We start from the raw sequence: 27,331 nt of genomic DNA on the forward strand, positions 1-27,331 counted from the left end.
AATCTGTGAATGAACAATGAAAATGTGGTGTGTGGGTGTCTGTGGGTGTCTGTGTGTGTAAATACACACAAGAGAATATTACTTGGTGATAAAAAAGAATCAAATCTTGTTACTTGCAACAATATGGGTGGAACTAGAGGGTATTATGTTAAGTGAAATAAGGCAGAGAAAGACAGATACCATATGATCTTACTTGTATGTGGAATCTAAGAAGCAAAACAGAAGAAAAACATAATTAAACAAAAACAGACTCTTACAGAGGATAGGGGTTGTGGGGATGAGTGAAATAGGTGAGGGAGATTAAGAAATACAGAATTTCAGTTGCAAGATAAATGAATCATAGGGATGAAATGTACTGCATTGGGGAATATACTCAATAATATTGTAATTTGTATAGTGACAGATGGTAACTAGAGTTATCATGGTGGCCATTTTGTAATGTACACAAATGGTGGATCACCAGGTACTAACATATTGCTGTAGGTCAATGATAGTTCAGTTTTTTAAAGGAATCAAGTGTACCTGTATCCATGAAAGAGCAAAAATTCTCTGTCTCTAAGTCAAAAGAATTTAGTATATTTAGAGCATGATACTAACATAAATGTGAAATTATTTAGCACCTGCCATTTTAGTAGAAGAAAATATATATGTTACTTAAAAATAGCTCATCTCTCATAGAGAACAAAATTTGAAATTTATAAAAACTATCTATTTTTTTTCTTTCAAAAGTATGTAATATGACTAAGAGATTTTCAAAACCCCCAAAGTTGAATTCCAGGTTAGCAATAATAATAGTAAGAGTGCTTGTTATTGTTTCCAGTAGGTAAGTGGATAAAGAAATCTTACACATATTTAGTCTAAATCACAAACAGGAAGACCCAGGAAAATAGTGGACATTTAAATGACCGTGTATTAACATTCCATAAATTCATTAGAAAATGCATGTCCTCACATATCCATTCATTCTGCCTCTCAAATCCAATCCCATGTCACCATCAGCTCACTTTCCACTTCAAAGGCCATTTGATGTCAAAAGCATTTTTGGTCTCAGTTCAGCTATTCTCTTCAGGGGAATCTATGGGCCAGTGCACCACAGGTCAGCTTCAGGGGTGGCCTTCACATTGGAGTCCTCATGAGTGGTTATGTCCTGTCCAACTCCAGGAGTCACAACATAGACCCACAAGCCAAATCCCACCCACCCACCCTTCTTGTAAATAATATTTGATTGGAACACAGCCACATCTATTCATTTGTGTATTATTTATGACTCCTCTCATCCTGAAGTGGCAGGGTTGAGTAGCCATGACCGACACCATATGGCCCACAAATCAAAGAATTTTTATCTGACCCTTTATAGCAAAAGTGTGCCTGCCCCTTGGATCAGCCACAGTGTCAGCAGCAGCCATATGAGTTGCGCAGCTGGTGGTGGAAGCACCCTTTGAGAATAAAGAATCCACTTGTTGTTAATAGGTTCCCCCATCACTGGTCCGAATGACTTCCAAGAATTGGATCGAGTTAAATCGACATAGATTTATTGACCTAGTGTTGAGATGCAGGTTGGCCCTGAACCAAAGCCAAAATATTTAACTATTAGTTTCATAGGGATTCCAAAGCCATGACTCAAAAACAATGATAAGAACCACTGATCAAAAGTTTATGTGACCTTTGTTTCTCACTCTGATCCAGAAGAAAGAACTTTAATTGTATCAAGGGCTTTACTTATAGATGCTTGTCCATGCATATTCCTCAATATAAATGTAAGTGCCATTGTGGACATGCTTCAGCTTTACTGCCATGCTCCTGTGCTTGGCATCATCAGCAGATGGAGAGTAATCGCTATGATTCCTGCTATACCTGTTCTCATGCCTCAGCTGAGAAAATAAATCTCTTTTTTATTGTTACTACACAGGTGTTAAACAACACTACCATCAAAACCCCTGAACTCGGCCCTTCCGGATCACTATTTTTTTCTTCCTGTTTCATTTCATAGTCAAATGCTAAATCTACATTCTGACTCAGTGCATTGCTCTTGGGATTGCATTTTCAAAATTCTTTGCCAAATCGCCATTCTTTCTGGTCTCTCCCCATCAAGGGTGTATGGGTAAGAATAAGGTTCGAGACTGATGACAAGCATCCCTTGCACTTACCGGGCTGGAAAAAGAGGAGAGCCAGGAGACTTTTATTCTGTTTATTCTTGCTGTTTCCTGACAAATTGGTATCAAGTTGAAGCCCAGCTGTCCTGCTCACCATCTTGCATATCCTGTCTTTTGTTTATCAGACACTCTCCAAAGGTGGTCAAGGCCGCATCTCAGGTCCTAAACAGCATGTGGCAGTACCGAGATCTGAGGAGTCTCTACAAAAAGGTAAGGTTTGCTTTACCTTCTGGGCTTGTGAGCTGCACACGGATTTGAGCCCAAAGACACAGTATACAGCCACAACATGATGTGTCATAGATATGAAGGAGGGCACTTGTCCAATAATCTGAGTAATTGAAACACAACTGAGACAAGAGAATCAATGAAGAAGCAGAAGAAAAGGGTCACTAAATGTCCCCTGAATATATGCACCAAGATCCATGAATTATCTGGATTGGACAAACCTCTAGTCATAGAGTCTTACTATAAATAAAATAAGCTTCTGTTTCTGAGCTTCTATATTGTATAATAAACTGAAAAGTAATTAACCAAGGGATTTTGACAAACACAAAGACACACACAAAACATCAACAAGTGCCAATAAATAATCGAAGTCATTGTGAAGAGGAGACAGAATAAAACATAAAGTAAGTCGAGAAGTATTATAGCTCAGAAACATTGCGAAGAGATCTGATAGCCTGACCTATGTTCCTAGCCCGAGACCCTGACCTCTTTACTGCACAGGGTGAAGGGCTAATGATCCTAATGATGGCCGTAGATCATAGGAAGAAGCTGGGCGTTAGTTCAGTAGATTGTCCCGGGGCAGGCAGGAATTTCTTTTTTTTTTTTTTCTTATTTTATAAATGCCTAAATTAATTCCATACAGATTTTACCAGGACAATCGGGAATTTAAAAAACAAAACAAAACAAAACAAAAAACTGCAACAAGGAGTTCCTTTTTTGGCCCAGCCGTAACAAACCTGACTGCTATCCATGAGGATTCGGGTTCCATACCTGGCCTAGCTAAGTGGGCTAAGGATCTGGCGTTGGCATGAGCTGTGGTGTAGGTCATAGATGCGGCACAGATCCCATGTTGGTGTAGCTATGGTCTAAGCCAGTAACTGTGGCTCTGATTCAACCTCTACCCCAGGGAAATTTCACATGCTGTGTGTGTGGCCCTAAAAAGCAGCAAAAAAAAAAGGAATTTCAACTTAACAATGCTCAAAAATGGTTGCAGTTTTTTAGTTTTTTAATATTTATTTATTTACTTAGCAAGGCCTTGGGTGTGGCACATGGAAGTTCCCAGGCTAGGGGTCTAATCAGAGCTACAACTGCCGGCCTACACCACAGCCACAGCAACGTCAGATCTGAGCCTCGTCTGCTGAGCCACAATGGGAACTCCACGTTGAAATTCTTAATATGAGAAAAAATTATCCAGAGAACAAAGGTTGTTTATGAGTCATTTAAAAAGTAAACCATTTGTAACAACACAGAAATAAACACAAGCAGATACTTGACAAAAGAGCCAGAAAACTCTTTGAGTAAAGACAGTCTCCTCAATTAATGATGCTGGGAAAGTTGGATATTCATTTGTAAAGGAATGAAACCAGACCTCTATCCCACACCACTCACAAAACTAGCTTGAAATCAGTTAAAGATCTAAATGTGAGACCTGAAATCATTCTAACCTCCTATGTTAGAAAAAACATAGGAAAAAATCTCTTTGAAATGGATCCTGACAGTGATTTTTTTTCCTGGCATATATATATATATATATAAATTAGGGTGTAGTTGATTTACAGCATTGAGTCAATTTCTATTGCACATTTCAAAGAAGACTTCTTCCCCAAAATGGTTTAAAAATAAAACCTTAAGAGAAAAAGTTTCCATCTAGACATTTTGATTCTACACCTCATTTCTAAATGCTGCTAAACAAATGATGCCTAACTGGTCTTTTGTGGTTGGGAGGGGAGAGTTCCTTAACAAGGTCTTTGAGAAGTTGTTTTGTTGTTACCAGACCGGCAAATGTGAGTCGTTTACAGGATCGATGACCCCAGGATTGATCTGAATGAACAAATAGGAGCAGAGGACATCATTGATAGATAAACAGGAAAAGTAGCTTAGGCATCAATCTCTATAGGGATTCAGAGGGCATGAACTTGGCTTCCATCCACAACCGCCCAAAACACCTTCCAGCCCCTGGCTGCCTGCATGGAGGAGAGAGAGCTGGAAGTCATTGCCACCTTGGTCCCCAGCCTACCAGTCTTGGGATGGTGAGGTGGGGCCACAGCCAAAGTTTCACATCAGAGAGGGCAAGACCCATCTTACCAGAGGGAAAATTTGTCTTTTGCTAAGCCAATGCAAAAAAGTATTATTTACTTTTTACTTAAATATTTTAAGAACTGCTTCTACTAAGAGTCTATTTCTAGGTTTCCCAAAGCTTTCCTAGTTCCCTTAAGCATTCATTACTTGTGCTGAAGTTTATAAAATTTAGCCCATATATTTCTCTTTCAAGATTTTCCGATTCCTTAAGAGGAAGCCTGTTTAAGTTGAAACATTGCAAAATTAAGGGGTAGAGGGGTGTTCTGGATTATTTATAGCTTTCCTAAGTATCTTGCATGTTAAAATAAGCCCTTCACCTAAAATGTTGTGGTTCCATTCTGTTTTATGTGAAATGCACATCCCAGCATCCCTACTTGGTTCCTCCTTGGACTCCTTCAGGGGCAAATTCTCTCTCAGGACAGGATCGTTCAACTAAACAGGCAGCCAGACGTAAAGAACATGCTATAAATTAGAAAGGAGCCTGTCGTTCTGAATCAGTGGCTCCAGATGCTCAGTGAAATATCACTGCCTCAAATAGACTCCACTTTCCCTGGGATCCCATGCATTTCTTTGCTGAAATACACCTTCTCATACTTTTGTTCACTGAAGGGAAACTGCTTATAGAGAAGCTACAAGTTATCTGTTGAATAGTATGAATTTGCCGTCTTAGTTTTTTTCTGTATTGGTACTAGGATTTGGAAAAGTGTAATTGTCTTTCTATTTCTAGGGGAAAAAGAATGTGTTGACAGGATTTAATGGAGCTGAAACTCAAGAGCTAAAGAGCATTTAAGATGTGTTTCATGTGGGGAGATTCAAGAAAGACAGGTGGAGAAACTGGTGGTGATGTTTTTAGTTGACCGGTGATGTTAAAGTATTGAGAAAGAGCTGTTCTTAATAAATTCCAAAATCTGCCATTGTGAGATGAGATGAGGTCCTCTTTGCCCAGTATAAGAGCTGCTAATAGCAAAGCTCAAAATTCACAAAAGCTTTTCTTTTTGAAAAGTCCCTTGGAGAGGAAACAAAATTCATTCATCTTTATGAATTGCCTTTAATCAGAGGGGCAATAAAATTCTATTTTGTTCTTCATTGACAATGTATATATCATTTTGCAAATGCCTGATCCATATCTTTTAATTATCTGTGCCTCAAATCTATTTATTAAACACCTATTGGAGGCTTAGAAAAGGAAGACTTCCGAAGAAATCATGGATCAGCTACTATGGATAAAAATGAAAATATGGAACAATTATAGTCAACTATATACTACATATTTACTGAATAAATTAAGAGAAGGCACATTATAGAGCAAAATCTTGTAGAACTTAAGAGTTTGCTTAAATGAGGAGGTAAGAGGAAAGGGCATTATAGATAAGAGGGAAAGCATGAGTAGAGAGATGGAAATTGAAATAAAAATGGCCTATCTCTAGGACAGAATTAAAGGTCCATCTGTCCCTGGCTTATTTCCTCTTAGGACCCAAGCACAGAGGCCAGAATCACATTTCATTAGCTCAGCTACTTTATTTACTTAGAGAGAGAAATCCATTTAGTAAATCAGAACATTCTTTTGGCTAGGCGTGTTGACTAAATAACAAAATTATGTTGGATTCCTGATACATTTGAGCCAAAACATATTTGCATTATCCAAACCTTCTACTTCGGACTTCGACTTCGGTAAGCCCTGGATTTCTGATTTCTCCCCTAAGGGAAAATAAACAGTTGGACAAGAATGTTATCACACACAGGCTAAATAATGCATCACCTTTTTATTTGTTAAATAATCCTTAAGTTTAGACAACCACAAAGAGAACTTTAAACTTTACCATTGTGTGTTTTCAGAGGATGTTTTCTAAATGAAAAGAAGATAAGCCTGGGAAAAGACTTGATAAAGGGATAAAAGAAAAGCAGATCAAAAGTTCTTGACTATTTTGAACTATGGTATTTTTTTAAAATGAGGTCACTGACATAAATTGACTACAGTGGGGTCTATTGGGACAGTTGGTCTTGGAAGAAAGATAAATTTGGGGGGACATAGAATTATAAGATTATGGAAATCATTTCTTATAAACCCTTATGTAATACTTTAATCATCTGTATTTCTCAAAAAAAATTGTTGTATTAGGTCACAGACTAAGTCACTCTAACAGAGAAACTCAAAAATACAGAAGCTCAAGCTAAAGTATTTCTTTCCCTCTCATGGAATGTTACCTCATTAGGCAGGTGGCCCAGGATTAGCAGGTGACCCTGGGACCCATCTTGTTACTCTGCCTTGTCTTACGGTGTTGTTCTCGCCTGTATAGACAAAGCTCCCCAGCCATTCCCCTCTCATTCCAGCCCATGAAAAGAGAGAAGGAAAGTGAGGACAAGTGATGCTCTTTGAAGCAAGTAATGCAAAAGGGACCAAACTCCTGCTCCCCTCCCCGGACCATGACCTCAGCCACATGGCCACACCCAGCTACCCAGCTCTGGGGCGGATGCAAAAAGTGGGTCACCGTGAGCCCTGCTGAAACTTTGTGGCAGGAGGAAGGAAATTGCTTCACCAAGGGAAGAAAGGCAGTATCAGCCCCAGTAGTCATTTCCTTTTGGTCAAATATCTTCAACATCAATTGCAATCACTACCTAATGGGGCATAATATTTCCATCTTAAGAGTGACTTGATTTTCAGAACTTCTCCCTTACATTAAGCCCAGATCTCCCTATCTGTAACTTCTGTCCTCCAACCCCATTCTGAAAAATCTAATTTCTCCTCTCTGTGGAAGGCTTCCTGTTTTTGACACGAGGCATCATATCCCTACAAGGTCATTGGTTCTCAGTTGCATGGATATTGACACATTATTATTACAGTTCATGCTCGGTTGTAATATATCAACATTTCCAGGACCTTCACTATGGTATCTTTTTTCCACATGTGTGCAAGTTCATCAGCATGCCTTCTGTCATGTAGCACCCCTGAATGAGTATGTTCTTCCAGGTTTATTTGAAAGAGAATAAAGAGAATGAGACTATATATCCCTGGTGCTGAAATTCAACTTCAACTAATGAGGCATAGAAGCAAATCAGTTCCTAAGAGGTTCATTGTATTATATGATGAAGTTCAAAATGCATAGGACTTAGAATCAAATGGCCAGTTAAAGGCACAGCTCTGCCACTTACTAGCCTCATGACCTTGGGCAAGTAACTTGAGCCTCTCTGCCCATGGGTGCAGCAGTTGACTTTGGACAGCCTGAGGGCCCCCTCCTTGGATGGACAGGGATAGACCTTCGATTCACCAGACCTTACAGTCAGGGCTCAGAGATATGCTGGGGTTGTTTTATATTCAGTTATCTGAACCTAGTGAGCAGGTTCCTGACGTAGAGGCCAGAAAAGTAAATAGCCTCTTAAAATGGTCTAACACAGGCCACCATGATGCCTTCCTTCTGCTTCCTTCAGAGTCTGGAGTGTTCAGCTTTCCTCACCCCTTGCATCAGACAACCCTCACATCTTTTCGTGAGAACTGTGTACATCTCTGCTTCAGTCCTATCCCCACCCCTCACTTTCCTCATCCAGGGAAGTAAACTCCTCGCACCTGCCTGCTCACCTGGCTGATAACCTGAAATGGGACAATGGTCATCCAAGAGCTTTGTCAATTGGGGAGTCGTACAATAGCGGGGTCACTGCTATAAATCCTAGGATAGTTTTCATGTCGTCTGGCTGATAGATGCTCTTTGACATCCTGTCCACAGAAAGCTGAATGTTTGGATCCTAGAATTTCATTTTATCATCATCATCATTGATCACCTCCACCTATATTTTCACCAATCCCTTTCTTCTTGGTACCTCCACCCTCTTTCCAGCCCTTCGGTGCCTAATCCAGTCCCCCTTCCCACAGTCTTTCTGCTGAGCAGCTGTCCCCACCAACAGTTTTGGCAATGTATAGAGTCCCAGAGGGAAGACCCTTGCATGGTTGGGTTTATGTAAATCAAGCTACAAACATACGTTTCATAGGAAGCCCGTTAAAGACAGTGAAAGCTGTTGTGGTTTTAGAAGTGGTTGGGATGAGTTTATACCATTTCGGTGGGGAATTTGTGTGTGTGGCAGGTCACTTGTGCTGAAGACACACTCATTGGATGGAGGACCATGCAGAAGTCTAGGGCTGGAATGAGAAGGCATGAGGTCAGACCCTGGCTTAGTAATAGCATGCCATGTTCCTCTGATAAGGAGCCCTGCTGTGCTCCTGTATGTTTATAGTTTGAAAATGTCAAGGTAAAATAACATCATTCACCAAAGTAGTCTTCTCCTGACTCCTGTGAGATAACCATCCCCTGAGTCATCCAAGGCTCTCTGGTTGCTCCTCCTCCATCCTTTATGGGCTCATCTTCCTGTTCATTCCATAAATATGGATGTCCCACAGGGTTCTGCATTTGATCTTTCTCTTCTCACCCATGGCTTCTTCCTGAGTGTCTGTAACTCTTCCCTGGGTTCAGGTACCAACCTCATTAGTGGTCTCCTGAGTCTCTTTCTCCAACCCCAACCTCTCTTCATATATCAGGTCACCTGCTAGATAATCAATCCAGACACCAACAGCATCTCACATAGGCCCACTTTTCCTGGATTTGGTTCCACTATCTTTGTTCTCTGATCAGTGACTAGCACTGCCCTTCACCCAGCAGCCAAGCCTTACCCAGGAACCACCTCTGGCTCTTTCTTCTCCTTCACACAGCTGCATCCAGCCCACCAGAAACCCCCAGGATTCTGCTTCCATCCATTTCTGTCCACGGTCATAGCCACAAGCAGCTGCCTCCAGCTTCTGGATCATCACCCCAGATCCTGAATGGCTCTACACTGTCAGGCTTCCTCCACTTGTGTCTGTTCTTCAAAGGGCAACTACGGTGAACTTGCTAAAAAGCTAATCTGATTCAGTTACTCCTTGGAGCCATGGTGGCTCATGTTGCCTACAGTAGGAAGGAATCCAGACATCTTAGCAAAGCCCACAAGACCTTTCAGAAGCAGCCTCAGCCTCCCTCTCTATTTCATCCCTGTCTCTGCCTGCACTCAGCCTCCAGCTGTGCCTAACTTCTGGGTCCAAATTCACTTTCCCCCCTCCTCTGAAGCCTTTCTACACATCTGTACTCCACCATTACCCCACTCTCCACCATACCTGCTTCTCTGAACTTTTTTTTTTAAAAATCACCTCCCCTGAAAATTGCCTTTCTGACTTCTTCCCCAGCTCTGAATTAAGTTCATTCCTTATTGACCTGAAAAAATTGTACAGCAGATTCATTTGGATGAATGATAACTGAATCACTTTGCTGTACCCCAGAAACTAACACATTGTAAATCAACTATACTTTGAGAGAAATAAATAAATAATCAAGTAAAATTTAAATTCAAACTTTTACAGAGTGGCTTTAAACATCATAAAGAGCTTGAACTTAGAGCTGAAATTTTTGCAGCATAATGGTGCTGTAGTATTTAATAACTAGATAAGATTTATTTGTACTTTTATAGGAAACAGTTTTCTTCCTTGATTCAAATATTAATTTGGAAAGGATGTATATTACAAATTATTACAAGTCATTTTTTCATAGAAATTGCAATGAGACTTGCCTCCAACTCTAGCACAATTTTTTGATTAAAGTATAGCTGATTTACAATTTTTGGTTAATTTCTACTGTATGGCAATGTGATTCATATGTGTGTGTGTGTGCATATGTATATATATACAATTTTCATGTTATTTTCCATTATGGTTTATCAGAGGATATTGAATATAATTCCCTGTGCTATACAGTAGGACCTTATTCTTTATCCACTTGATATATAAAATTACATCTGCTAATCCCAAACTCACAATCCATCCCTCCCCCACCCCTTTTCCCCCTTGGCAACCACAGGTCTGTTCTCTATGTCTTGTCTATTTCTGTTTTGGAGATAAGTTCATTTGTGCCATATTTTAGATTCCACCTATCAGATATATCATATGGTATTTGACTTTCTCTTTCTGACTTACTTCACTGAGTATGAGAATCTCTAGTTGTATCCATGTTGCTGCAAATAGCATTATTTAGTTCTTCTTAATGACTGAGTAGTATTCCATTGTATAGATGTATCACATCTTCTTAATCTATTCACCTGTTGATGGCCATTTAAGTTGTTTCCATGTCTTGGCTATTATGACCAAGTGCTGACATGAATATGGGGGGGGGCATGAATCTTTTTGAATTAAAGTTTTGTCTGGTTATATGCCCAGGAATGGAATTGCTGGTTCATATGGCAACTCTATTTTTAGCTTTTTGAGGAACCTCCATACTATTTTCCATATGGCTGCACCAATTTACATTCCCATCAATAGTGTAGTATGGTTCCCTTTTCTACATACCCTCTTCAGCATTTGCTATTTGTAGACTTTTTAATGATGGCCATTCTGACCAGTATGAGATGGTAACTGTTGTACTTTTGATTTGCATTTCTCTAATAATCAGTGATGTTGAGTATCTTTTCATATCTAGTACAATTAATATCTACTCTTAATGAACAGAATTCTGAATGGACAGCTTAAGCGTATATCATGCAAAATGAACAAATGCTGAATGATTGTGTGCTAGAAAATAAGAATGAAGTAATGAAATAAGTTAAACAGAGCGTATCTCCATCTTTGGAAAAATAACATAGATGGTTTAATTTTTTTAACAATTGAAGTTTATAGTTACTTTGATTTTTCTGTTTTGCAAATTTCTCAATTCCCATCTTGGCTACTAGTGTCTGTGAAGGCTGTCAATGCAGCCTTCAGCTTAATGACAAGGAAAATTGAAGTTTATCTCATTCCTAGCCAATACAGATCACTGCAGGTCTTCACAAAACCAATTTTAGTGGGGCTTCCTAGCCAAGACATGGAAACAACCTAAATGCCCATCAACAGGCTTGGGTTTTAAAATTTGCATGACCCATTTTGCTTTCAAGTGTTGCTTATGCAGCAGTCACTTAAGATGTAAACTTGTTTATCCCTTGGACTTGGTTTTGAACAATATTTAGCACATAGTTTTTAGGCTTTAAATCAAAATATTCCTTCAATTTTAGTTAAATAGTTTTGTGTTAATATTGAATTATTAGAAATATAAACAAGATCTTCACATTTGCTCTCATGTTGGGGCAAAATAAGCTATTAAAGAATTACAGCCAACATGCCTGAATGTTGCACTTGCTAGTGATGAATTCCTACTTGTGGTGCATAGTTAGCCCCTAGGTCAAGGTGCCCACCATAAGGTCTCCTGCCATCTCCCATGACATCTGCCTTATGTAGGATGTGTTCCTAGATTCCCAGGAAGGCACATGCCAACTCAGGAAAGCAGCTTTTTGTCCTTCCCCAGCTTCCATCTGCACCTTCTGACTAGTCTCTGGATCTCCATGGGACCCAGCAGATGATTCCCTTCTGTCCCAGCCAAGATCTTTGGGAACTCCAGGCCACTATAGAAGGTTCTAAGAAAAGTCACAATAACAACCTAGGGTCATCTCTGTGATGCCATGGACACCCTTCTCAGTGTGGAGCTCCAGGTATCATAAATCTGTCCCATCCTCTGAGGCATAGAGGTGTCCTGAGATGGAGTGAAGAGTTTCAGGGATCCTCAGAACATCACAGTAAGAATAAGAATGCCTCTGAGCGTTGGGTACAGAGAAAAGGTGATGGTAACTGAGAGGTACCACCTCTCTTCTACTCTCTTGCTTCTCCATGGGCTGCTCACCAAGAAAACATGCTAAGCCCTTAAAACAGACCCTGGACAGTTACCATAGAAAGGGTTCCTATTGTCAAGTAGGGGGAGATAATTTTTCCGGCCTCTAATTCTGAGAATCCTTATTTTGCTCACAGTATTTCCAAAGGTTTCAGAAAGAACAACATCTACTCATCTACTCTACAAGCGAATTAAACTCTTTTATTCATAAATTCAGGGATCGAATCAAAGACAAATCAAACACTGGGCTCAAACTCTGTTGACAATCACCAGGGTTAGAAATCAGACTCATTCTCATCCTAAAAGTCATGGCCCCATGTGTCTACAGTTGTGTTCCTGTAGCACCACCCCCAGCCCCCCACTGCCACCTCCCACCTCTCATGTGAAAACATTGGGCTCTTGCACAGTGGGCTTGTGTCTCAAAAAGAAGGTGTCTCAAACAGCCTGCACTTGAAACCGAATAAGGTTGTGTTTCACTGAATAGAGATACTTCATTCACTATTGACATTCAGATGAGGGAAACAAAACATAAAACTCATCTTTAAATGTCGTTCCTTTTATTGTCTGGAAGATAGACTCCCAGGTTGCAGGGATCATTTAGCCAGTGTATAATGAGCTTTGATGGGAGCAGAATCATGTCCTTCACAGCCTGAATCACACCAGACTCTCCTTTCTTACTGCCCTGGTATTCATTTCATTGGCCCTTGCCATCACTGCACTCACAAAACAAGAAATCAATAAGTAATTATGGATAGGGAAAGAAGGCCTGCAGATCTCTTCAAATGTCCAAACCACAGCAGATAAGAGACAAGACATGGCTCTTGTGTGGTCTTTGGCTGCTTCCGGAAGGCTGGCGTCTATGCCTGGAGGAGCCAGTGGTCCTGATCGCTATAAACTGAAGGTCATGGTTCATGTTGAACATCTCTTCATCACCCTCACCTGCTGGACATTTAAAAATCAATCCTGGATTCAGTGAGGACAAGAAATATATTTTTAAATATTGTCAAGGAGAGAAACACAACTAGTCAAAATTCAAAATGTTGATCTTTAAGCTTTGCAGCAAGAAGGGTGGGAAATACTTTCATACTCACTTTAGCATGTTGCCGTTTCGAGAATTAATAGATTTTTACTTGGCGAGTATCTAAGATGGTTATGGAAAAGCAGTAAATCCTCTATAGAAATAAATTAAACGACTGAATGTAGAGCTGTCATTTTATCAAGGAAATTTCTTACCAGGAATTTATTAATCTTTCTCCTGTGCCAGAAAATTCTTCACCACAAGACGACTGGAAGGGCGTGAGGACTTTGGGCCAGATTCTTAAATGACCTGAGTCCAGTGTCCTCACGACTTATGATTATAGCTCCTCAAGTTCTTTCTTTTCTAAATCACTGGATGTCACACTGGGGTAGGAAACAAAAAGGCTGAGGTTAAACTCAGCAATGATACTGTCTCGTCCTTAAATCTGGGCATTTTTGTGTTGATTTTTGTATCGACAAATAAGGTCTTCCTTCATGAGGTCCCCTGACCTCTCAGAGACAGTTCTCAGACACTCATCATATGATACCCATCCAAAAACAAAGGCACAAATGGGAACAGAAGCAAAAATCAATTGTGCAGAAGTGGAAATCGATGCACATGGTAGTTGCTAAACAAGAAGTGACTAAGTAACAGCTGTTGTTGGATTGGCTCTCCAAGTTGGGGAAAACCCTAGTGAGCAGTGCCCAAACTGAATGTTTCCTTTTTGCCTCCACTTTCCCACAAGGCTTTACCCATAACGTTGCAAATCAAAACCTTCAAAAATACCCCAGAGGCAAAGAAAGAGTATTGAATCAGGATTTAGAAAACTCACAAGTTGTTTTTTTTTTTAAGTATTGATTTACAATGTTGTGTTAAAAGTGTCCAGCAAGAGTTCCCATTGTGGCTCAGCGGTAACAAATCCATCTAGTATCCAGGAGGACACAGGTTTGATCCCTGGCCTCACTCACTTGGTTAAGGATCTGGCATTGCCATGAGCTGTGGTGTGGGTGGCAGGCACAGCTCAGATCCCAAGTTGCTGAGGCTGTGGTGTAGGCTGGCAGCTGTAGCTCCGATTCAGCCCCTAGCCTCAGAAGTTCCATATGCAGCCCTACAAGACCAAAAAAAAAAGTACAGCAAAGTGATTCACTTATATATATATGTAAATATTATTTTTCATATTCATTTCCATTATAGCTTATTACAAGGTATTGAGTATAGTTTCCCATGCTATACAGTAGGTCCTTGTTGTTTATGTATTCTATATATAGTAGGGTATATCTTTCAATCCCAAATTCGCAGTTTATCCTTTCTCCCCCTTCTTTCCCCTTTGGTAACCATACCTTTGTTTTCTGTGTCTGTGAGTCTATTCCTGTTTTGTAGATAAGTTCATTTGTATAATTGTTTTATATTCCACGTATAAGTGATATTATATGATATTTGTCTTTCTCTGACTGACTTGCTTCCCTTAGTATAATAATTTCTGGGTTCATCCATGTTGTTGCAAATGGCATTATTTCATTCTTTTTAATGGCTGACATATTCCACTGTATGTGTATACCACATCTTCTTTATCCATTCCTCTGTCAGTGGATATTTATGTGACTTCCATGTCCTGGCTATTCTAAATAGTGATGCTATGAACATTGGTTGCATGTCTCTTTTTAAATTAAGAAAAATTCAATAAGTCTCATGTAAATATACCACCATTCTTGTTACTTATTTTGGGCAGTTAACTCAAATTCACCCCTCCTTTTCCGGCAGATCCCTGTAGATGGGATGAGCTATGCCTAACAGAGTCTTGATTATCTTGGGCAGAAATAATATGATCAGTTTCTTCTCTTTTCCTCTTTCCATCTCCTCCCCTTTTCATAAGCTGTTCCTTCCTATATCCCAGTGCCCCACTCCCTCCTACCAGGCTCTGGAAGGGAAGAGGGATTGGCAGGGAGGAGAGAGCCTGGCCTGTGTGCTTATGACCTGGCACTGGAATACCCTGCCTATGACAGGTACCCACATGCTGGCTTCTTCTCGGGGGCAGTGAAGTGGTTTGCTCAGAGGTATCAACCCTCAACTGAGGACCACCAGCCTGGACCTGGCCTCCTCCAGCTAACTGCTCTGAGCTCTCCATTCATCTCAGGCTTCAATCACTCCTCTGTGCACAGACTCAAGCGCATATAGATTTTGTGTCCTGTAGCTTAAAATCCTGCTTAAGAAGGAGCACATGCTTTATGAATATCAAATTTCCTATAGGCTTTGCAAGGGCCCATGCAGTGAACAGGCCTGAAACCTAAGCTTCTCAAGCTCTGTGATAGGTCCACCTGCATCACTGAGTCTGTGCCTCATCCTGCTAAAGGTACTGCACACACCAGTCTCTGCAACCTCCTCCCTGCAGCCCCCAAGCTCTAGGGAGCCCATGGTCAGGCAGAAGGAGCTCACTTCCCAGACGTCAGGAGAGGGAGGATGGGGGATGCCAAGCCCCTTGACTGCCTGCAAGGGTGCCCTCTCACTGCCATCTTCCACCCTGTAGTGAATTCTCAGCCTAATCTCATATGATCTGGAGATGGGTCCTGTATTAATACTGCAGAATCTTATTTTGTCCTCCACTTTCACAACTATGAATGGATCTAATTCTTTACTTTGAGGAAGTAGAACAAAGGGGCATCTGTTATTCCCTGTTTTGGGACCTTAGCCAAACCATAGACAATAGAAGAAAATTATATTAACATCCTGTCACAGTACCTTATCACAGGTATTTAATCATCTAAAGTTGTCCACAAGTCTAGGAGGTCCTCAGTGCCCCAGTGGTTAAAGAATCTGGTATTGTCGTTGCTGTGGCTCTGGTCACTGCTCTGGTATGGTTGGATCCCGGCCCAGGAACTTCCATGTGCCATGGGCCTGGCTGAGAAAAAAAGTCATCCACAAGTCTAATCAACTGTGTCTAGTAAACCCCAAAGGGACATGGCTTTAGAACAGTTAGAAATGAATTGCCCTCTCTTAGTTTCCTATTGCTACATTAACAAATTACAACAAATGTAGTGGCTGAAAAAAACACAAATTCATGATCTTACAGTTCTAGAGGTCAAGAGTCCAAACTGGCTTTCACTGGGCTGAAATCGAAGTGTTGGTCCTGGATGCGCCCCCTCCCTTCAGAATCCATTTCCTTGCCTTTTCCAGCTTATAGAGGCTGCTGCTCTCCTTGGCTAGTAGCCCCTTTCCTCCGTCTTGTAAGCCAGTGGCCTAATTTCTTTGATTTTCTTTCCCTGCTTCCATGGCGACATTACCTTCTCTAAATGCCACCCTTCTGCATCTTTCTTTAAGGACCTTTGTTGTTGCATTGGGTCCACTCAGATAATTCATAGTAATCTTCCTCTTTTAAGATCTTTAACTTAATCCCATCTACAGAGTTCCAGTTGCCACATCAGGTAGCCTGTCACTGGTCTGGGTAATTGGGACATGGATATCTTGGGGTGGGGGGGCATCATTTCGCTGATCACACCCTCTCATGTAAGAGGCTGAGTGTAATTGACCAGGACTGATATCATGCCTCCTGGACCAGGGTTTTGGCTCCTTCAAACTCAATGGTCACCAGCTCTGGAGTGTTGCCCTCACCCGCATTCTCCACCTTGACCCTCAACCTGTCCCCATTCCTGTAGAAAAGGGTGATGGAGGGCATTTCTTTTTCTTCTAGGGGCCATGCCTTTGGAAATACATCGGATCATAGTCACATGGCCCAATTTCCCAGCAAAGAAGTCTGGGAAGGTGAAAAGCAGAGTTTCTATTACAAACTGGGAAAATGAAAGACAAGATGTTGATGCCCACAGCATTCACTGATGCACACTGAGCAATATAAACACTAGTAGTAACCAAGGGAAGAAGTGATAAAGTTCTAGAATGTGGAGACATTGCAGATGTTTCTCCTTGTTGCCACATGCCCTGTCCCAGAGCCATGCCCATGACATGCTGTCAGCACGTCTCTATGATAAAGCCTAATGAACTCACAGTAGCCATGCGCTCCCCTAAGAGCCAGCCATGCTGGGCTCCCCAGCAGTGACCCATTTAACCATATGACAGATTTACTACTGGTAAAATATGTAGCATCAAAAATATAAGGGGAGTTCCTGTTGTGGCTCAGCAGTAACGAATCCAACTAGTATCCACAAGGACATGGGTTCCATCCCTGGCCTTGCTTAGTGGGCTAACAATCCGGCATTGCTATGAGTTGTAGTGTAGGCTGGCAGCTGCAGCTCTGATTCAGCCCCTAGCCTGAGGACTTACATATGCTGAAGGTGCAGCCCTGAAAAGCAAAAAAAGAAATAATGATAATATAAATACACATCAGATGGGATTTTCCTCTTGGTCCTATAAAATGCCCATTGTCTCACACTCCTTGTCTCATGATACCTCTTAGAACCATCCTCTTGTGTTTCTTTTTGGCTACAACTACCTATGTCACATCTCCACTGAACTCACAAGCCCTAACCACCCACACATCTAACATATAGCTCTCAATATCCCCAAGTGTACTCTTCTTCCATTGTTGTCCATCTCAGTAAATAGCACCTAACACATTTGGTTTTTCTTTGCAGAAATCTTGCAGTTACACAGTTAATACCTCCATCTTCCTTAACTCACTACCTGTAGCACTGAGCTCTGTTGATTCTGTTTCCTGAATATCTCTCAGATCCAACTTCCTCTCCCAACTTTAGTTTCATCATCATCTTCTCCCAGTTCTGACACAACTGATGCTTGATTGGTTGTGTAGAATATGCTTCACTGTCCTCAGTCTCTTTTTGTCTAACACTCAGAATACACATTTATAAACCTAAATCTATCTGGCTCAGCCTCCTGACCCCTCAGTAACCTTCAGTTTCTCACAGTTTCTTACCCTTTTCTCTAAGCTCAATCACGTTGTTTCAGCCACTACTGCCCTCCTTTTTCCACCTGCTCTTCCTTGCAGACTCAAGGCTGTGCCAACCTCAGGGCCTTTGCACTGCATGAGTGAAGTTCATTTGAAACCAAGAATGCCTTCCTCCCTCTCCCGCCAAGCCTAGCGATTTCTATCTCAATTTGTCACTTCCTTAAGGAAACCCTTCTCTCCAAGGCCAGTAAAGCTCCTTCATCATAACCTGTACTTTTTCTTCATGGCTTTTATCAGAAATGTGAGGTGATGTAACCCTACATTAAAAGTCTGTCTGCTGGAGTTCCCAGTGGCTCAGCGGAAACAAGCCTGACTAGTATCCATGAGGACATGGGTTCAATCTCTGGCCTTGCTCAGTGGGTTAGGGATCTAGCATTGCCGTGAGCTGTGGTGTAGGTCACAAACGTGGCTTGGATCCTAAGTTGCTGTGGTTGTGGCATGGGCCACCAGCTACAGCTCCAATTTGACCCCCAGCCTGGGAACTTCCATATGCTGCAAGTGCAGCCCTAAAAAGCAAAAAAAAAAAAAAAAGAAAAAGAAAAGAAAAAATCCACCTCCCTTTTCTCTTCCCCTGAGGAGCCATGCTTACCTCTTTCTCTGTTCTTGCCCCTATGCCCAGCCAATGGCTAGGTACTTATGAATGTTTGTTACACAGATACAGCCATGTAGCCCACCCTCCTGCCCAGACTTTAAGCTTAGCAGAGGGCAGTGACTGTCCATGTCCGTGATTTGAGGCTTTCTGAAGCATCATGGAATGTGGTTGGTACCCAGGATGAGTTTGAACTTATTGATTGCTGATGAGGACAGATGTAAAATACTTGGCTTTTCAGATGTCAGCTCAATACTAGAAGCCAGATATTTGAATTTGTCAACCTGAAGACTAGACTTTGTTCAATTTCATCCTGAATCTAACTTTGCAGTACTAATTGGAGCACAAAGGTCATTGGTAAAAAATCATCCTGAGCTGGCTGGTCTTATTTCAATTTCCTGGTGGTTCTCAGCATTCCATTTGGTACCAATTAACAACGATAACCAGATTATCAACGTTTCTTCCCAACTTGTCAACTCTTCTCAGTGATATCGTTTCTTTAGAATTAGTCCAATGGCAGTAAATTGAATTCCTGAAAGGGATATACTCAGTATTTACTTTTAAAAGGTGGTAGGTATTGCAGAAGACTTTTAGCCTCACATGTACTGTACCTTTAAGTAGCCCAATCAATTTAATTAAATTTCATTAGAAGCACCAGAGCTGAAACAAACTAATGAAAGTAACCCGTATGTCAGGTGGTATTTATTTCTGCATTAAACTGCGAATACTCCCTTTTGGCCCTTAAGATTTAGTTTAAATATTTAACTCCAATAGCTTTTGGAATTGTTGATGGAATTAGTTTTAATGAATCTTCTAACAAACAGTTTACCTTAAAAGTAGATGGAAGCTTGTTTTATTATAGCAAAGAGGAACTGTGGTGTCATCAACAGGCAAAATCTGGCTTGGTCTTCAGTCACACAGACTGTGGTTATTGGACTTTCATTTTTTTCTCTGTAACACCATTTAGTGAAATAAGGAGGATGTTTGCATAACTACCACTAATTTGGAATCGTTTCTTTCTCTGCTTCATGTGATTACATCAATTGGTTTATTCCACTTTAAAATGACTAGAAAACAGGCACAATTTTGAGCAATCCAGTTGTTCATAAGTGAGAAAGGTTTTAGTTGGTTACCTTTTTTTAGTGGATGACAACAAAGCAGGCTTTAATTTCTATTTGAAAAATAGGTTCCTGATGAAGTCCTGTTAGTGGTTGCAAGTACAAGCTGTAAGTGTTCTAGGTTGAATAAGCGGGTTGAACTTGGGTTGCTAAAAGCCCCCAAGGATTTTCTCCACACTTTCTTCGTATCTCAAGTCACTCATAGCAAATTAAAATTGACACGCTTTATGGGCCGAGAGCCTTCAAGGACAGCTAACACAGAAAAACTTGTATTTGTTACTTCAGAACTAAATAGACTCTGTACGCCTACTGTTTCGATGCCAACAAAATTTTATCAGATTAAGGAAGTTCCGAGCTATTTTAAAAGGGAGTAAAGAAAAAACAACTATGGCTAACAGTGTCCTCGTATTTATTTTGAGTGCCAACTCATATCCTCAGCAGAAATAACTCTTCTCCATTTTCGAGGTTAATTATTTATTGAAGGTTTTGTCCAAGCCAAAGACGTCACTTATCACTAGAAAAAAAATTGTTATGTCTAAGTTCTAAGTATACAAGCTAAAACTTCCCAAACTCACTTTGGCAACAGAACTAGAAACGGGAATCTCCCCATTTAACTTATCATCATAGCTGTAGATATTCACTAATTTTGTCACTTGCCACCCCCTCATTGTCTAGTCACTAAAGTGTGCCTCTTCCAGAGGTCAGAGGTCACAACTCAAGTAACTTGAAATCCTGGGTGCTGTTCAGCACATCTCATGAAGCACATTGATGAGGATTTGGTATTTAACCCCTTTCCTCTAGATTCTCTCATCCCCAGATTTTTCCGGCAGCTCTTGAGATATTTACTCTTCCTCTCCACTTTCACTTTAAGCTCTTTGTTACACAGATTGAACAAGTCTCTCCCAGATCTCTTTTCCCTCCTCCTCCAGCTGGCACCGTCCTTCTCTGTCCCTTCTCTGATCCAACACTGAGGGCGGGACCCACTCCCATGCTCAGTGACAGGGACAGGATGCTCTCTGGAGGTCCTGGTGTCCCATGTGGCTCCTTTTCATTCCAAAACACCCAAATGCTCTGCATACCTCCTGTTGGCACGCTCTCCAGGCAGTGACTCTGGTCAGTAGCGTTCCCTGCCCAGTAACAATCCCAAAAGTTGACCCCTCTGGAAGAAACTGGCTTATTCAGTCCAGGGGATACATTCCACACCTCAAAGCAGGTGTGGGCTCCTGTACCCAACCCTAAAGGAAATTGGACCTTCTCCTCTTTTGTTCCCGGCTCTCCTAAGGATTGTGTTTGGGGAGAACTGAGTGTATTTGCTGTGGACAGGGGCTCGTGTTTTCTAAGCTGCAGAATGCAAGAAGCAGTAGAGACTGGAGGGAAGGGATGCATGAGGTACGTGGTCTGAGAGCTGTGAATGGAATCAGTGCCAGTCCAGGGCCAGACGTGGCAGGTACAGCGATGCTCCAGAATTTTTTACAAGATTGGTTAAAGAGGAAGCAATTTTATATACCTCACATTGAAACATGGGGAGCTGAGAGCAAGCTGTGGGCAACTTTTTTTCTTTTTTCTTTTATTTCTTGGGTACTCTTTTACCTAAACTAACACTGCCTACAGCCCAACAGTAAGTATGTCATAAAGGACAGATGTGCCAACAGCAGCAGATGATACTGATGAGGTTGCTCCGAGCTAAATTTTTTAAAAAATTGTAAGGCTCTGATAAGCTTCATTTGTTATAGAACAATGGCGTGTCAGGACTGTAGAGGCATCATTAAGGCTATGACATTAATTGTATTACATTTAAAATAATTAATGTGGCCATCTTAACTCATTGCCTCCAACTTGCTTCATTTATTAGGCACCTCTGTGTTGCTAGATATTGGGGCTTTGGAAATAAACAAGGTCCAGCCCTGCCTCACAATTGGGCAGACAGACAGGCCTGAAGCAAATGGAAGTGTGAGGTCATAGCATTTTGTTCACAGCAGCCAAAGAAAACCATAGCAGCATTGCTAAAAGCTCCCCTGAACCTTAGAGGCTTATTTCATTTAGCAATAGTGATTTAATGAACATGTGTCGCCTGCCTCTTGTTTACCTAGCACAGAATGGGCAGGATAAGTAAGCTTTGACAGATAGAAACAGAATGCTATGTCAGGTCTCAGAGAGACCTGATCAGAGGTATTTTTGTGAAACTGAATCCCATTGTGATGGCTGGGTGATCAGGTGTGATTGGGGCTCAGCATGTGGGGGCACCTCTCTGCTCTGAGTGGAGACCTGTTTTTGCCCCAGTGGAAGTCAACTTTGGGAATGCCTTATCTGGTATTCCCAAATGGATTCAGTGACCTAAAGACCCCCCTAGGACTCAGCCCTGTAAAACATATTCTGTATCCCTGCTAGTCACTGCCATCTATGCACAGAAACCCCAGCCAGTGGTTCCAGCCATGCTATTCATTAACTTGACCTGGGAGCTTTCGAAAATACTGATGACCAGACCCTACTCAGAACAATCTGAACAGAATCTCAGGGCCTGAGGCCCAGGCAGGACCATATTTAAAACTCCCCAAGTTGACTGAGTCATTTTGCCCTTAATTTATGGGAAAAAAAAAATAAACCAAGACAGAACTGACCGGTCATTGTAATTCTAATGGATCCTGGAAGAGAAAGGCTGATTCTGACAGCAGTCTGACTCTACCTCTTTATCATCAAAGAGACCCAAGGTGAAAGCAATTTCGACAAACAGCTCTAGCTCATGCTTTACACACAAACCTAAAACATTCACGTGCTCATCCTACATGGTTTCCAGAATAAGAGGCTACAGGGTGAATACGTGATGTAGTAACCTCATGCAGATAGGTCCAAAAGCCACTTAGTCTCTTCAGCTGAGTTCTGTCCATGGATGTCTGTTCAGTACCACGGTTTTCATGGAGATGTTTATGGGATGGTGTGTGTGTGTATAAAATGGAGATAATTATAAATTCAAGGATCTCAAAATATGCAAATACTTAAGGGGAAGGTCTATAGGAAATAGTGACCACCATGTAGACACACCATGAGGACCCAGTGGTCCTGAGGCTATGAAGAAAGTTACCTTGATTCCCGTCCTCTCTGGACCACTGAAAGTACCAAAGCAGATGAGAATAGCTTTGGGGAATAAAACAATTTCATAAGGAAACACGCCAAGAACTTTCCCACAGAAGCTGATACTAGTGGAAGGACAGTAAAAGGGTAAGATAAAGAAAATCAGATTACTTCTGGTGGCAATTTAAAGTTCAATGACTTTGAACTTCTCTTTTGGATTTCTATCTCTATATACTTGGAACAATTTAACAACCTCTAGTTTTAAGTTTAATGTGTTAAAAATAAAAGCCAATTTGAGGTGCAGATATCATATCACATTTTTGACAGCTTGGCGGGTCTTGAGCTGAAGGGCGCAACTTCGAGGTCATTCTGCCAGAGGTGAAAAATAGACATTAAAAGAGTTCTTTATCATCAATATTGAGGATTAACGGTCCTTCCCTAGTTACTACAGCTATTCTTCATTCTGTTTCCTTCCCATGCTTTCTTATCTCACCCCTAGAATCCAAAGGGATGGTGTGAAGGAACTATGGTTAAATGGCCAATAGAATAGAATTCAGGGAAGAGCTTCTGGTCTGCAGTGAGTTAAATGGTAAGGAGAAAAAATCGTCAGCAAAGAGGCAAATAATGATTTAAAAGGTGTGTGCCCCAGTTGTGTGTACACCACCTTCAAGTCTTTCTGAGTGACAGTGGGAAGTAAATGAATAAAAATTATGATCGCCAGTTGACTAGATAAACAGTATGTCCATATCTAGTTGACTAAAAGGAATCTTGTCTCAGCAATAACTTTCCCTAAGAAACTATATCTTCCTGTTCTTTCTTCTTTGGAAAAGCAAATTTTTTTTTCAGCTGAATGACTAAAAATTTTGTGTGGTAGGAGATGTCAGGGGTCATGAGATCTCCCCTCCAAGGCAATGAGTCACCATTGCTGAAATGGGTGCTAACTCATCTGTACCCTGGGCTCTGGCATCTGAGGTGACACTATTTTCATGATGTGTGGAAGGATGTGTCAGGAGAATTAAAACTGAGGTCCCTTCCGGGCACTGGTGACTGTAGCAGGGTTGGAGTTCCTTGTTTTGATCCTTCCATCGTTCCCTCTGCATCAGTCAGTGAGGAGGAAAATGGAGATGGAGCAGCCACCAGGTCACGTTTCTTGCTTCTCCAGGGGCTCCCAAGCTGTGGCTCAAGAAACAGCTCTAATCAAGAGGCTTAACTGGGTTTCCACTCTGCCCTGCTCACTAAGCCTCCCCTCTCCCACCTCCCTTCAGAGTTTCTGGGAACACATGCCTACAGTCAGCAGAGGTGTCTGGCTCAGGGGCGGCATTCTCGGTGCCTCTAGCATACTGTCAGTCTCAGATGTCCACCAGTCTCCTCACCCTCCAACAAGTCACCTGCAAGATTCATCTCTGTCACACATTTGTGTTCTCAGAAATGGGTTGTATGAAAGATGCCAAAGCTTTTGGGGGTGCTTTTTATAAGAGTTTCCTCCATCATAAGCAGTTTGATTATTCTATCCACTTTCCTAACACTTCCAGAGCTGTAAGTACTTACATGGTCCCAGTGGAATCTAAGCATCATCAGTTCTGAAATGCTGAGCAGACATCTTGCCATTCACCTGTGTTAAAAGTGAGATGCTGAGAAATTCAGTGCTACTTGCCAAGTAAACTCATCCTAGAGTTAAGCCATATTTATGGTGTCACCTTAGGTCTTGGAACATATCAGAAACTAGCCAATATTTTGAGGTACCTTGCCCACCTTTAATAACATACAGAAAATCACTACTTCTTCAAGATCAAAGAAGCCAAAGTTTTGATTAAAGCAGTTTCCTCATACCCCCAAAATATATCTTCTAAATTGCAAGTGAGACAAACTAAAATGATCTGCCTCTGTTTGGTCACGTGGAAGGATTCTTGCTTTCAACAAAGCATTCCCTTCAGAAGAAAAGAATCTCTTTAGAGCAGTTTAAATAATTGTTTTAATGAGTAATGGGTCCATTCACTTTGGAAATAACTAGATGTGCTTTTAGAAGACTGCACCTTCCGTGTCTTCAGAGGACTGAAGGAAGATGATCTGAGTTCCTGTGGAGACTACATTTTTCTCCTCCTGCCCTGATACCTACCTCTCCCATGACTCCCACCTGCCCCTGAGGAGGTTTGAGCTGTTTGCCCTTAGTCCCTCCTAACCTCAGTCACCACCAGCTGCCCACGACTCCTGAGTCACCATCATTTTTGGACTCTTCTCACTTCAGAGGATCTAAGAAGCCACTAATCTGCCTAGTAATCCCCCTTTCTCCTACCCACCTCCCGCCCTTTCCCCTCTAACACGCAGTCTGCTATCAGTAAAACCCTCTGTTAGCCATTACACACCCCTTCTTTTTTCAGTCTTCATGCTCTGACACCCACTGCCCCTGAGGACAGCCCCCCTCACCCCGAGCAGCCCTCTCACCTGGTGGCCTTTCATTTCCCAATGGAATCTAAGCATCATCCTCCAAGCATCATTCCTCTTCCACGTTGCTAGGCTTGGAGGTGGAGTGGATATCTTCCTCACTCTTCTTTGCCTTTTCCAGAATGTTCTTCTCTCTCCTCCCTCAAGGAAACCCCTAGCATCAATGAAGGGCCCCCAGTCCAATAGTCTGTGAGTCTTAATGGATCCTCCATCTACTGACTGGTGTTCATCCTCCATCTTCTCCCTCACATCCTCACTTTCCTCTCTACTCAGCTTAGATTCCATGACTTTCATAGAAAGGGCTTCCATGACTTGCCCTTTGCAGCCCCTTGTCCCTGTCTCCTTCCAAGTCACTTCTCTGACCACCCCCATCCAATTTCATCTCTGTCTTACACTTGCTCCAGGGCAGCTGAACAGGACTGGAGAGAAACAAGCCACCATGGGGTTTTGTCTTCTCATGTTGAATTCATTGCCACTAGCCTCATGTCACCTTTCAGTACTTGGCCACCAGACTACCTGGCCATTGTCAACCTGCTCCCCACTTACCTCAGGAACTGTTTCACACTTTTTCCTCTCTGCCTTCCTCTTCCCTCCCTTCCTCTCTCCTATTCTATCCTTTAAACTCCAGCTTTCTCCCTCTCAGCAGATGACCTCACTTCTCATCCCCTCCACCTCCAGAAAATGTAAGAAAACAAAACAGGGCAACCTCATAGTCCCATCACCCGATACCCATCTCCTCACTGCATCTGTGACTGGAAAGCCTGTCTGTTTTCTCTCCTGATTCCATAGCCAATCACACCACTGTTCGATGAATTCCCTCTCTTGCCTGCATCCGAAGTTTCTCCTCCTCTGTGTTGAGTCATCCCTATCAGCCTATGAAATGCTGCAACCTCTTCCAGGTGATCTATTAAAACATCTCTTGGTCGTTCCATCTCTTCAAGCCCCATTTCTCTGCTCCCCTTAATAATAAGCCTTTGCCAAAGGCTGTCTATACTCACCATTTCCCCTCCATCAATTCTTACTATCTTTTGAGCCTACCTGAGTTAGAGATTCACCAACCTGACCAAAGAAATTACTTTTGTCCCAGTACTTTTATCCCAGTGACTCCCATCTTCCCAAGGCCAGCAGTCTGTTCTTGGTCCTCCTTATTATTCAGCTGGTCTCCTCCTTTCTGTATCTTTTTTCCTGGTCTTGCCTGACATCACATCCTTCTGATTCTGCTCCCAGTTCACTCTCAGTGTCCCTCTCAGTGTCCTTTGAATTTTCTCCTGCTTTCCATACCTTCTAAATATTTGAGTCTTCCAGGACTCAGTCCTGTGACCTCTGCTTTCTATTTGCTTTCACCTGCAAGGTTTCCATCCCTTCTCTTAGCTTTAAATGAGGTCTATATATCAAACCCCAAAATTTTACCTCTAGCTTTGAAGTTCTCCCCTGAAATTCCAGTTTTCAGATTCCACTTTATTCTCTATCTTCTCTTTCATGCCCAACAGGCATCTTTAGCCCAACACATCCCCCGTGGTGGGGTTGATCTCACCTCCTCAAGCCTCTCCTCTTCCAGTATACCCTGTCTCAGTATATGGCACCTCCAGTCCCTGTTGTTCCTACAAGCAGCACTAGGATCAGGCTGGGTTCCTGTCCCAGCCTCAGTAGCCGAGGCATGGGCAAATCCTTCCAACACAGATGCTAAATCTGCCCATTGCTCACCACCCAGCCACCCCACCCCACCCCAAGCAGGGTCATCTCTCCCTCTCACTAGGGGAAAAGCTCCTTAACTGGTCTTCCCATTTCGGTTCTACTCTCCCCTCAAATGTCAGAAGGCTTCTTCCTGGTCCCTTTGCTCACCCCCCGTCAGTCATAGAGACTTTCCATTGCTCTCACATTAGGCAAGGCCTTTCCCACCCCAAAGCCTTCACATCTGCTCTTCTCTTGGCTTGGAAACTCAGACCTGTGTCTCCAGTGTCTGGCTTCTTGTCATCTCCCAGGTTCCTGCTACAGCATTAACTCAGGGCACTTGCCCAAC

General features: G+C 41.9%; 1 protein-coding gene across 3 annotated transcripts in view; it reads left to right on the top strand.

Moving 5' to 3' along the window:
- Positions 1-27,331, top strand: part of CTNND2 (catenin delta 2) — a 1,041,823-nt gene that overhangs the window by 991,072 nt on the left and 23,420 nt on the right. For all 3 annotated transcript variants that reach the window (XM_047768122.1, XM_047768109.1, XM_047768114.1), the window contains one exon: positions 2,279-2,363. In XM_047768122.1, the coding sequence (XP_047624078.1) occupies positions 2,279-2,363 (85 nt within the window). The remainder of the gene's footprint in view (positions 1-2,278; positions 2,364-27,331) is intronic.

The sequence above is a fragment of the Phacochoerus africanus genome, chromosome 1 (assembly GCF_016906955.1).
Source record: "Phacochoerus africanus isolate WHEZ1 chromosome 1, ROS_Pafr_v1, whole genome shotgun sequence".
Classification (NCBI taxonomy): Eukaryota; Metazoa; Chordata; class Mammalia; order Artiodactyla; family Suidae; genus Phacochoerus; species Phacochoerus africanus.